This window comes from Lygodium microphyllum, chromosome 12 (assembly GCF_053477565.2).
Source record: "Lygodium microphyllum isolate KBCC chromosome 12, Lygodium_microphyllum_v1.1.10, whole genome shotgun sequence".
Classification (NCBI taxonomy): Eukaryota; Viridiplantae; Streptophyta; class Polypodiopsida; order Schizaeales; family Lygodiaceae; genus Lygodium; species Lygodium microphyllum.
The window spans coordinates 4,651,913-4,665,585 of record NC_141146.1 but is presented as its reverse complement, the minus strand read 5'-3'; the positions used below and the strand labels follow the sequence as shown (position 1 = coordinate 4,665,585).

At 39.1% G+C, this 13,673-nt stretch overlaps 1 protein-coding gene across 4 annotated transcripts in view; it reads right to left on the bottom strand.

Moving 5' to 3' along the window:
- Nucleotides 1-13,673, bottom strand: part of LOC148027411 (golgin family A protein) — a 55,501-nt gene that overhangs the window by 15,554 nt on the left and 26,274 nt on the right. For 2 of the 4 annotated variants that reach the window (XM_087689095.1, XM_087689094.1), the window contains 4 exons: nucleotides 11,273-11,405; nucleotides 10,902-11,069; nucleotides 10,733-10,814; nucleotides 10,576-10,640 (listed from right to left, as the gene is read on the bottom strand). In XM_087689095.1, the coding sequence (XP_087545221.1) occupies nucleotides 10,576-10,640; nucleotides 10,733-10,814; nucleotides 10,902-11,069; nucleotides 11,273-11,405 (448 nt within the window). The remainder of the gene's footprint in view (nucleotides 1-10,575; nucleotides 10,641-10,732; nucleotides 10,815-10,901; nucleotides 11,070-11,272; nucleotides 11,406-13,673) is intronic. The other 2 variants (XM_087689093.1, XM_087689091.1) reach the window with 1 other exon arrangement.

The window sequence follows — 13,673 nt, the reverse complement described above, 5'->3', positions numbered from 1 at the left end:
GATACATTGGCTGAAATATATGCAGCTGTTCATGCAGAAAATCAAGCTGAAAATCAGTCCATTCAGGTATGCACATTGGATATGTTTGACATAATTCAAGAATTTGCAGATCAAGAAGCTCTTGGACAGCCGAACAAGGATGAGGTAAGAGTAGAAACAAAGTATAAGATAGTTGATAAAAAGATCAAGCCGGTGGCTACTCCTCTACCACCCGAAAGTGAAGGACTGGCAGAAAAGACATCCAAACAACCAAGCCTTCGTGATCCCAAAGATATTGGTCACCAATTTACAGCAGAAAGTCTACAAGAGCTGAAAATTGGTGAAGACTCTTTTCTCTTGCCAACTGAAAAGCAAATCTTCATGCAGATGTTAAAGAAACATGGCAAAGCTTTTTTATTTCAGCCACATGAAATTAGCTGTGTGGATCCAAGTGTTGTGGCACCAATGGTGATTTTCACGGTCCCACACATTCCTTGGAATCTTAAACCAATTCCGGTACCAAGGGCTCATTTGCCTAAGTTACTGGAGCTTTTAAATGAAAATATAAAAATGCGAATATTTGAGCCATCTTCAGCTCCATATTCCAACCGATGGTTTACCATGCCTAAGAAGAATGGATCTTTGCGATTCATTCAAGATTTACAGCCTGTCAATAAAGCCACTATTAGAAATGTTGGTTCGGGGCCAATTGTTGATGAGTTTGCTGAGGCTTTTGCAAGTAGAGCAATTTATTCCATGGGAGATTTATATTCGGGCTATGACCAATTTCAGCTTGCTTTGGAGAGCCGAGACATTACCACAATGAAGACGCCTCTTGGTTTAGTCCACATGTGTACTCTACCTCAAGGAGCTACAAATTCAGTAACTCACATGATGAATGCCATGCATAAAGTATTGAGAGATTATATTCCCCAACTCACTCTTCCTTTCCTTGATGATGTACCAATCAAAGGATGTGAAGTTCATGAGAAGAATGAAGAACTCAATGAACTTGGATGTCGCAAGTTTGTTTCTGATCATATTAATGATTGTGCTCAAATCTTGTCTAAATTAGAAGAAGTCCATCTTACTCTTTCAGGTGCTAAATCTGTTTTTGGAGTCGAAGAAGTTCTTGTGGTAGGGCATATGTGTGGTCCATATGGCCGAAAGCCTTCTCCAACCAAGATTGATGCTATCAACAAAATGCGAGAAATATGCACAAATGTTTCGGAGGTGAGAAGATTTCTTGGAGCATGTGTTTTCTACCTTATTTGGATCCCACATTTTGCTCATGTTGCTGAAAATCTTTATCAACTGCTAAGAAAAGGCTGAGGTTTATATGGGAAAAAGAACATACTCAAGCTATTCAGAAATTGAAGAAATTCTTGATTTCAGCCCCCACCTTAAAGAGGGCTAATTACTCTAATGGACAGCCACCTATTATGCCTATTGAGGAGTCTATTGTCACATGGAGTATCTTGCCTTGGGATGAAGGCATGAATAGAGAAGAGTTGCTGACTTTGCGCATAAGGCAACTTGAAAGAAGGCCAGAAGATGTCAAGACAACCATTGAAAGGCTGAAGGCAGCAAGATTAAAGAATAAGAAGAGGTTTGACAAGCATCATCGACTCCATCCGAGAGCTATTCAAGAGAATGATTGAGTACTTGTCTATGATAGCAGCCTGGACAATCAATATAGTGCTCGTAGGAAGCTAGCCAAGCGATGGTTTGGTCCATATGTAGTGAAAGTAGTACATGATAATGCTACTTATACTTTGGCTGAAATGGATGGAACCATGGTAAAAGTACCAATAGCCGGTAAACGTATCAAGCTCTTCAAACGGAGAGAATCTTCAACTTATGAGCTTGATGACTTGGATATGAGCCATCTACTTGAAGACAAGCAAGAAGAAGAAGACTTAGAGGATGAAGAGGAAGATATGTCAGAAGAAGACCCTCCTTAAACCTGTAATCTTGTGAAATGGCACATGCCGGAGGAATTGCAGGCTAGGAGGGGGTGAATGTCAAAGAGTTTATTGTTCATAATATAAATCATGGGATTCTTATGAACATAGAAGAACTTTACTAGGATTTATATGAGGAATTTTCATACATAACTCAGTCATTGTTACCCAACAACCAACTTAGATATCACTTAGTTACATAAGTTCTTTTGTATTTGGCATACAATTTTCAGTTGTACCATGTATATTGATAAAAAAATTAAGTCTATGAAAACCTACAACTTGATCAACTGGAAGTAATTGACAGTCTGCAAGATAAACCACATTGATTCAAGTGAAAAATATGGTTAGAACTCAAGAAAAATGCCAAAAGTCCACTAGGTTCATGGGGGACCTGAAATAATGAACTTAAGTGACCTGTAAGTGACCTAAGTAGGTCAAAAAGATAAGTGGGAGCTGAGCAAGATGCAGCCCGCATTTTTCGGCACAAAAAGCAAGCCTCCATACCTGTAGCAACTGGAGAAGAACTATGAGCTATGGTGCATGCTCCAAAGCATGCAAACTGAAAGCAAACTGGAGCCGAAGAAGGAGATACAAACAAGAAAGGTGAGAGCTCCTCTTACCCATCCATTTGGTATGACGAAAATGAATGGTATGACAGTCTATAAAAGGGGAAAACCTGAGAGAAAAGTATTGAGCCTGCTCTTATGTACGTCTTCTCTCATTTTTTTTACACTATTCATGGTCCAATGAAGCCCGTCTTGTACCCAAGTACTTGAGTGACTTTGGGGCAAGCAAAGGGGGAGGATTTTGAAGGTGTAAGGGCTGTTATGGGCTGAAAAAACCAGTCATAAACAGGGCAGCCCACTGTTCTTGTCCATTTTGATGAGCAAACAAGTGATCTATGTGGTTGTAATAGAAGAAATTGATCTCTTAACATCAAGGCTTTACTTATGAATGATTAGAGGAGCTTGTTCTTGAGTTTATGTACACTTTTGGAGCTTGATTATGGGCTGGAAATTTCTGTTTTAAAATAGGGCTGAAGTTAAATTTATGCTCAATCAATGCATTTCATGAGCTATTGATCTATGTATTGACTGTACTTGAGTCTACCATCCAAATACTTGTTTCTTGGAGTTGTAATCCGTCCATGTACATGAAATAAAAACCATTTGAGCTTGCATTTGGTATATGCATTTGGATTAAATCTAAGATTATCCCTTATGTAATGACTTATTTTTTCCAAATGCATTTGATGTGATCAAGACAAAGTCATTCATTCCATTCATGTATGCTAAATACACAGAAAAAGCTTGATATCTTCTTCTTCAACTAAGTCATTTCTAAAACCTGAATCTTGTCAAACCCCATTCTTTTCCCCTTCGCCAAACCTTGAATCCCACACTCTTCTTCTGCTCTAAGCCCCGGTGGTAGACCTTCAACCCCTAACACGACGACAACGCACACACTCACAAACACTCAGAGTGAACAAGTAAACAACAAGAGAAGGTAGAGTTGAAGGTCACATCCACTATGTAAGAATAAATATGAAAGTACAATCCCTAAGGTACTAAGTACCACACCTATTCATGGGTGTTCACATGGGGGAAAAAGCCCTTCTCCAACTAGAAGGTAAAAAGTGCCCATGGATAAAGGAGCATTCACACCAAAACTTAGGAGCAACACTAAGTGTAACAAAATCTGTGCACACCAAGATGGACTGACAATGACCAAAAAGAGGCACCTAAATAGGCACAAAATGGGAGCAAAAAGATGCAGGTTGGCCGTGACTAGACCATCGTCCATAACCTGACTGATAAAGGGATACTGCACATCAATGTGTTTGATGTGTGCATGAAACATGGCATTTTTAGCTAGGCACACAACCCTCTGGCTATCACTTCCAAGTACAGGTGTTTTGGTGGGCAGAGCCCAAAATCCTTGGCCAAACCACCAAGCCAAATAGCTTCTTTTGAAGCTTCAGTGGCTGAAATATATTCAACCTATGTGGTAGAAAGTGCTACTATCTTTTGCAATCTAGAGCACCAAGAAACTACCCTACTAGTCAAGGTAAGTATGTGTCCACTAATAGACTTGCGAGTACTAGTCAAGGTAAGTATGTATCCACTAATAGACTTGCGAGTATCCAAGTCACCAACCATATCTACATCACAATATCCCTGCAAATCTGACGTACCCTTTCCATAGCAAATACATTTTCTTTGTGTGCCTTTAAGATACCGAAAGATGCATTTCACTACCTCCCAATGTGCTTTGCCAAGATTTGATATAAACCTGCTCATGACTCCCACTGCATGAGCAATGTCAGGTCTAGTGGCAACCATAGCATACATGAGTGGCCCACAAGCTGAAGCATAAGGAACACCCTTCATAGAGCTAGCTACCTTGTCATCTTTTGGGAAATCTACTTTGCTAAGCTTAAGGTATGGTGGTAAAAAAACACCAAGCAGCTTAGCATCTGTCATTGAAAAACGATCAAGTACTTTGTTGATGTACTTTTCTTGTGAGAGAAATAAGAGTTGTTGCTCTCTATCTCTCGTCACACGCATGCCTAAAATGTGTTCAAATACACCCAAGTCCTTCATGGAAAAGGCTGAATTAAGCTGTCTTTTCAGTGCATTAACCTAGCTTTTATACTTACCAACAATAAGCATATCATCCACATAAAGCACAAGTATTATAAGGCTTCCATCATCGGCCTTCTTTATATATAAGCAATGATCTCCATTACTTCTTTTAAACCCATGTGAGAGCATGAAGGCAAATTTTTTATACCACTGCAAGCTTCTCTTAGGCCTACACACCAAGTGCTCCTTTCCTAACATAACAAAGCCCTCTTGTTGTTTCATGTACAGCTCTTCTTAAAAATCACCATACAGGAATGCACTTCTAACATCCATCTGATCAAGTTCAAGATCTATAGATGCTACGATAGCAAATAATACCTGAAGAGTGGTCATTTTGACAACAGGTGAAAAGACTTCCTAAAAGTCAATCCCCTCTTTTTGTGTATAACCCTTAGCCACAAGCCTAGCTTTGAATTTGGGTTTGCTATCCACACACTTGATTTTATAGACCCATTTGTTAGAAATAGCTTTCCTATCTTTGGGCAGTGGAACCAAATCCCAAGTATCATTCAGATACAAAGTTTATTTTCAGCATCCCTTTGCTTCCCATTGTCATCTCACTCAATGATGATACGTTGATTATCATAACCAGCAACAAACGAAGCTGGACTTTCAGTGACTAATGGTTGTTCAAGTGGCTAATCATACTGAAATTTCACTTTCTTTTTGTCCAAATCACTAGATGTGGCATGTTTCAATAGCTTTGACTCATTAAATACCACATCTTGATTGCATACAAGTACATGTACATAGCATTCGCAACCAAAGACCCTTACCTGGTCATATGAAGCAAGTTTGCCAAACCAAACCTCTTCAAGGATGCCACTTTCAAGTGCACGATATGAAGATCGATTGCAAATATACACCGCAATTTAAAGTGCATCTTCCCAAAACAATTGCAAGAGATTAGCTGTGGACAGCATACACCAAATTTTCTCACATAAAGTGCAATTTATTCACTCAATCACACCATTAGATGATGGATTATAAGGAGTTGTAAGCTCTCGTTTAATCCCATTGAGATCACAAAACTTATTGAATTCTTTAGATACATACTCTCCCCCATTGTCTATTCTTATGTATTTTAATTTTAAACCCTTTTGAGTATTAACAAATGCATAAAACCTTTTAAAGGCGTCCAATGCCTCGCTTTTTTACTTAAGCAAGTAAACCCATAGCTTTCTAGAATAGTCATCAATAAAAGACACACAATAACGAAAACCACTATGAGTTTTTATTGGTATGGTACATACATCAGAATGGACGTTGATCATGCTCTTCATATTATTCATAGAATTATTCAAGAAACCACAAATACACAAGAGAATACACCACTTTGAATGGAAATAATCACATGATATTCTTCTTCAAAGGTACCATAGCTTTCTCTCACAATCACTCACTCATAGATACGTTGTTTTTCATAGACATGATCTCTCTCAATTGTACAATGCGATCATCAAGAATAATTATTCATAATCCCTATTAGGTTGTGGATACCCCTTCCAAGAGGCACTTTGTTCACTCTGATTTTTCTAAGCTTGTCAATCTTTATCAGCATGACCTTGTTCAAGGTATGGAATTTAAAACTTGTCCTCATATTGAGGTTTGTAAATATTGTGTACTTAAAAAGTGTTTTCATAGACCCTCTTCCATTTCCACCACAAATTATTCTAAATATTTGCTTGATCTTATTCACACTAATATTTGTGGACTTTTTCCTCCATCGAAATCTCAATATCGATATTTCATGACTTTTACTAATGACTTCTCAAGATACACCATTGTTTTTCTCTTACAACACAAATCAGGAGCTTTATTATCTTTTAAGCAATATCAAAAAGTTGCACAACTTATACATGTTTTACTAGAGACTCCATGAGAATATGAACTCTTTATATGTTTTTCCAAAACTTATTCATCACAAAAGTCAAGCTTTGAGTTTTTCACATCAACTCTTCCAAGTGAAGAGAGTGCCTATAAACCCTTTTGGTTCATGTGTCCAAGACGCTTGTGCCATAACTCCATCTATAACTGCACTTCTGCAACTGCAAAAAACTTTCCAAGAAGTACCTTGCAATGAAGAAAATATAGAGTTCCCTTTTTACCGCCTCTAGTAACTAGCATGGATCCTTTCTGTATCTTTCGCATTCCATCACCAAAGGTAGTGAAGTAACCTCTGTAGTCTAGCTGCCCAATAGAATGCAAGCTCTTCTTAATGCCAAATACATACCTAACATCATGAAGAATCAATTCCTAACCATTTTCAAAAGCCAGGTGTATAGTGCCCATTCCTTCAATATCACATACATGGTTATTCCCTACATAAACTTTCCCAAGATTACCTATTGCATGAGAAGAAAAACATTCCAAAGATGGAGTTACATGAAATGAAGCACCACTGCCAACAATCCACGATTGTGACAAACCATCATGAGCAAACAACAAGGCATCTATCACATCCCTTTTAGTGATATACATGTCTTCCTTTGTCATAGCATGTGGATCTAAAGATGCAACCAACAAACCAGCATCTTTATCTTCTTCTATCTCCTCAATAACAACATTAGATACTACATTTGCCTTCTCTGTTTCTTTAGGGCTAGAGCTACCATCTTCTCATTCTTTTTGCCTTTTGATTTACCTGCTTCTTGCGTTCTTGCTCCTTTTTAAAGAACCTGCAATCATGCTTTTTATGCCCTTTGTGTCTACACTAATAGCAAGTAACATCTTGCTGTTTTTCCCTGTTGTTGCTGCGATTTTTATTCTTATTTGCAGCATTTGACCTCTTTTTAATTCATCCGCTTACATTATCGACTGATCCACTGTTTTTCCCACTTGCCTTGCGTCTAATCTCCTCATTGAGAATAAAACCACGCACACCATCAAATGTCAAGTTGGAATTTGTTGCTCGATGACACAACTAATACTTCCCATGAATCTCGCAAAGTGATAGCCCTCAACTTAGGAACAAAATCCGGCAAGCCTACATCCTGTAACTGACTCAAAACACCAATAAAAACATTTAAATGCTCTAAGGCGGGCTTAGATTCATCAAGCTTCAAGTTGACTAACTTTCGTATGAGATGGACCTGATTGACACGAGTTGTAGTAGCCTTGCATAAGCAATGGTAAGTCCCTTAATATCAACCAAGTTATCATCTATGACTGCCATTATGATGTAAGTAATGGCTTTCTTATTCATTTTAGCCCAACCCTCATCTGACAAAGCAACAAACTTATGTTTTGCCAAAGCATCATCACAATCCTTCAAAAAAAGTATACCCTACATACGATCTTTTCAAAGATCAAAGCCATTGCCGTCAAATTTACGAATCTCAAAAAGATTCTATGTCAGATGTAGATGCATTGCCAACCATCTTCGGCAATAAAAAACTGCAATAAAATTCTGAATACTTTCAGCCAATAGCAAGAATGCTGAATATAACTGCAAGTATACACACTTGTACTTCCAAAGGTGTCCAAGAAGCAAATATTTTGCTGCAATTTCAGTCCCAAGAGCTGATTACAACATGTACATGTATCAAATCTGATGCATATGTATAAATGACAACTCCCACTTCAATAATACATCACCGTAACGCCCAAATGCAATAACCCAAGTGCTGTATGTATCACTATTTCACTGCATAATGAGCATTCAGCAATACATGTACCAAGAGAAGCTGCCCTTTTACAACAATTGATACATCCCAAGTCCAAATTTCTCCCACTCGGCAATGAATCTACTGTCAATCCTTCAATGCTCTAATACCATGTCAGAGTGAAGCAATGTGGAAACGAATGACCAAGACAAAGAGTGAATAGAGAGAGGAGAGAGAGAGAGAGAGAGAGTGTGTGTGTGTGTGTGTGTGTGAAAGTTGAAATGCAGAAAATCTGCAGTGAAGAATGTTGTATAAGGATGCAGAAATATACACAAGTGCAGAGAGAATATCTGCATATGTCTCCATCTTGAAGATCTGAGTCTTCGTCAGCCCCGAGAGCAGTCTCCACAGTCTGCAGCCTGAAATCTGTGTAAAACAATTGATCAAGACTACTGGAATCAGGGCTTACAAATAGGCTGGGAAAAACACAAGAAAACATGCAGGTCGGCTACATTAAATGCAGCCAACTGCTGTCCAACTATTGCTGTCTGACTACCTGCCACATGTCACCTACGCCTGGCCGACCTACCACGTGTCATCTGCCCTGCTGCCTACGCTCCTGCCACGTGGACTGCCTGGTGAAAACTGCACCTGCCTGTCCACGGAATGTCACTCTCTAACAAAATGTTGCAGAAATTTCACAAATTTTGCAAAACCTCCACATTTCGGGGTCCAAATGTGCACAGATTACAGTGAAATTGGCTCAGTTGACCAAAATTTCACGTGTATAAGAAAAGCCCCAAATTTTCTGTTATAAATGTGCACAGATCTGAGCACTGTGCTTGTGCGCGCGAACCCCGTCAATTAGCAGAGGGCAGACTGCAGAAAATAATAAAATTTAAAAAAACTGATGAATAAAAAAATTGGCGAGCGTGCTGCCGTTGACCTGCAGCCATCGCATGTTGGTAGTTGCCCGCAGCCGTATGATGTTCATAGCTGGCACCTGGTCATAGCAACCTGTTCATGCCATCAACTGGCCACGCCTACCTGTCGCCTGCCACACCTGCCTGTTGCCTGCTGAAAACACGACCTGCACTTCACGCCAAAGCTGCCGTCTAGTCAATTGATGACTCTGCCTGTCACCTGCACACACAAAGTGACAACTCGCCTGTCTGCTCACGCGTGCACAAAGACTGACCCACATAGTTCTCGGAAAGCGTGCACACTCTTGCCAAAGTTCTGATACCAGTTTGAAGGGTGCAAGCAGAAGTACTCAGGTAGTGTGTGTCAAAGGAGGTGTATTCAATAGTAGAGAGTGTGCAAAGAGAGTGGAGACTCGAGAGATGGGTGTGTGCCAATGTGGTACAAGAATAAAAGAATATATTTATACTTAGGGTACGGTACACTTACACCTGCAAGGGTGTGTTCACATGTGCAAGTAAATATATACACGGGAGTAGCGAAAGGACCTTTACACCCAACACATCTCTTGCATAAGCCCCAATACATATCAATGGCTTTGATATTTCAATAGAGTAAAATTGGGGGCATTGCTATAGATGGGAGCTGATTGTTAGCATTATTGCTATGTATATTTGCACTGCCAGATACAGCCACACCATAGATGCATGGGACATGTCTACAGCAGAGACTCTCTCCAAGATTTCGACAAAGATTAACCACACTCTCCGAAGGAGAAGGAAGAGGTTGCAAGGTGACTTTGAGCACGAGGAGAAAAATAGATGCTTTTCTTAGCAGAGTCACATTTATTTTCACATTACAGAATTGACTGTCCACTCAGCCCTTGTATAGGCTTCTTTTGCTTTTATGTTATACAACTAGAGTCCTTTATAGGGCCATTTCGTATTTGTATTTTACCTCAGGAAGGTTATTCTGAGGCATTTATTAATAATTTTATCATCTCTCCAAGGGGGAACTTTGAGGCCCAATTACCCAAGAACAAGAGTGCAAAATGATGTCAGTATGACTATGCTGGCAAGTTAAATAAGAAGGGATGGTCACCTGAAAGATATCAAACGATAAAATATTGAATTGATCTAGTCTGATTGTAATGATAGAAGGTTTGAATACAGATCCACGATCCTCACATAAGGCATTCCACAAAAAGGCACATGAGACATTCTCTCACAGCAGAGTTCTTTGCAGGCGTTTATAACCTCACATAACATGTACTTTTCAAATTGGAATAGTTTGAAACTGCATTCACACATTTTAACTTGAATTGCTTGAACCACTCATACTAGCCTCAAAGATACCAAACATATGCATATTGATTTGACAACTCTTTGGAACCTTTTTATAAGGAGAAGAGCAGTACATATCACAGTAGAAACATAATAAGGTCTACTAACAACATACTTGTTTTGTCATCAGCTGCTCTGAAACACTTCTCAATTTGCGTTCCAAATCTCTCTCTCGCTGAGCTGTATATTACAATGGTGAACACAAACATCAAAAATATTTGCACTTCTTATTACGTACAAGCAATGTAATATGATGATGATGAAAAATCAACCTGTAGAAGGCCATCTTGAAGAGCTCTGAAGTAGGGTTGCCCACTCTTGTTCAAGTGTCGAAAGTTTATGCTCCCATGATTTCTGCAACCAGTATCCTCCAAAACTGTCAGGCAATAAATCATACAAAGGAACACTAAAACGTATGGCAATTACACAAGCAAAACCCACAAGTTCTGCTCTTGTTCTTTGCAACTCCTCTTCCTGTATTGCCTTATTCGACACATGAGATAGATCAGTCTCCTTTTCTTCATTCTGGATTGCACATTCTTTTTCCAAATATGCATCTTGTAGTTGGGCAAGCTCATCTCTTAAATTCACTTCCAGTTGGTCCATTTCCTGATTCCAAAAGGAGTGTTGAGAAAAAGTTTATATAATAAGCACGACATGCATTACAAAAAACAGGAGGGGACATCTGGGGGAAGCAGGGAGAGAAAGGGGATGAAAAAAATAGTCAGATTGTTGTTAACATGGAAATAAGAATTAAATTAAGATTAATCCACAAGAAACATTCAAACCCTCTCATTATTAATTTTCCTAACCTGCAGACTAGCTTCCAGTTGACTCCTCTCTGTGGCTTTGTCTCGCACTTGCTGCTGAACAGATGCAATAGCCTTCACATAGGCTGCATTTTCTGCATGCAAGGACTCTTCCCTGATCTCTGCCTGTACCATGCTAGCATCCAAACAATATTGTAACTGACATCGTTCACTGCAAATTCATTCTTACAGAGCCAATCTTTCATACATTAAGGTAAGAAAGCGACAAAAACTTGATTATCAATGATATTATAAAACTCGCCGATTCACCAACTCTGATTATATGCCCAGCCCTTTTTATTGGAAACTTACAGTGCATCTTTTGAAAGAGCAAGCCATGCACATTATTCAAATGATATTGAAGCCTGCACTATAGGTATGTTTTGTTGTGAACGCTTACATAGTCCCAGACTGATCAACTTTCAAACACTCACAAAGAAATTTTCTAAAGATGTGAAAGCTCAGGGACAGAAAGTTGTAGCAGAGCTACTACACACCTGCCACCCCAAGAAGGCTTCTCCATTAAGTAAAAATTCAAAGTGAAGGTCTATAACAAAGACCTGTTGATAATTGGCACAGCATTAAGCATCAAAATCCTACCACATACGATTGGAAGTCTGCAATGCAGATGGATTACCAGGCAGTGAAGTAATTGTGTCATTTATTGTGCTCAGTCACGTAACCAACTAGCCTGTGCCGTCATTTTAAAACCTTTGTATGTAACATGTACATTCATACGAATTACAATCCAACTATCGCTGTTCTGAATCACGAGATTGCAGACCCTTTGATTCCTCAGCAATCCTAATGGTCACCTGATATACAAGACACTGGCTATGTGTTCTAGAGAAAGCACTTAATGAAAGTAGAAAAGGTATCTGGATAAAGCCATACTCAAAAAACACACAGATACTAGCAAGAAATGACCAAAGAGAGTGCACAGAGAGGCTGAGATATCCTGTAGTCTATTGTTCTATTACAGCAAAATGGGCATGTACCCAATTACCAGCCCGTCTAACTGTATGACATCTTAACTTGAGGCTTACCAAATCCTTATGCATAGCGTCATGCAAAGATTTAGTAGTGTGTGAAAAAAGTGGAGTCAGTTCTCCACTCTATGTTTAATTCGACCTTATTACATGCTTTGAATGTTAGCATAATGAATATTATACAAGATGGTGTCTTACAAGGGCTTTTCTTTGCATAACCTTGTTGTTGAAATCCTTTCTTCCCACATGTGGGTTTAGGATTTTCCCCGTGGACAATTTTTTTGCTTACAATTGCTAGGGATACAAACATATACATCATACAGCACAACTAGGTTCATATCATGTATTAAACCAAAACATTATAGCAATGTACCGCTCTAATCATACTACACACAAACATCTAATGAATATGTGGAAGTCCTGAGATGGGGAGATCAAAAACTATTAGAAGAAGCAAGTCAGTCCTATCCATCCTTTGACTTGAGTTCCATCTTATAACACTCCTCCAACACCTCCAATATACAAACTTACTACCCCAATTTACACCATGGAGGAAGTGCACAATTGTTGGAATTAAATGGTTGTGAGAATCAAGAGCTCCTAGTTGAAAGAGGCCACACCAACATTGGCACAATGAGCTATCCAGCGTCTTTGTTTCCATTGGAATCAGTGCAAGTTAAGTATGGTTTACATTCTACCAATCTTTCTTTCATTACTCCTACTTAAAGTGCAGGCTCATGACAAGCACCTTAGTGCCACCTGTACCTTGCTAACCATCTTCTAATGTTTGGCCACTCACTTATCCCAACTCCCTCTTCTTCCGACTCTACTAGTACAATCAAAAAAGCATTTAGTGATAGTGACAAGACTCATTTTAACATGTCAAATTACATGATTTGGTATAACCTTATATGACATCTGTTCAATTCCCAATATCTACCCAACCTTACACAACATCTGTTCAATTCCCAATATCTACCCAACCTCATTCAAGGTCAAGAACCCGAACTTGATCCACAATAATCAGCATTTGAGATAATGAGCTCTTGGAAGAGCACTATCACAACCACAATGGAGCTAATCCATGGTCTAATGCCCAAACTCCACTCACATTAATAGCACTTTGTGTTAGCATTCTCTAGAGTCTATGTTATGCTATCATCTCTTCATAGTGAGCTCCGTCAGAGTTTGATAGAGACAAACGGGCTCTAACATGTCATTGCATGTGTTAATAGTCATTTGTGTCATGTATGGTCATCTCCTATCTATAAGCCTCAATATGTGTCAAACGAGGACATTTGGAGCTCTAGCCTTGTGTTTGCTTCATTTCATCAATACCAGACACTTTAGGCAAAGGTCAAACCAGTGCATTTCATTTTGGCACGGTGGACATTTTGTCAAGGGGCGGGCTGATC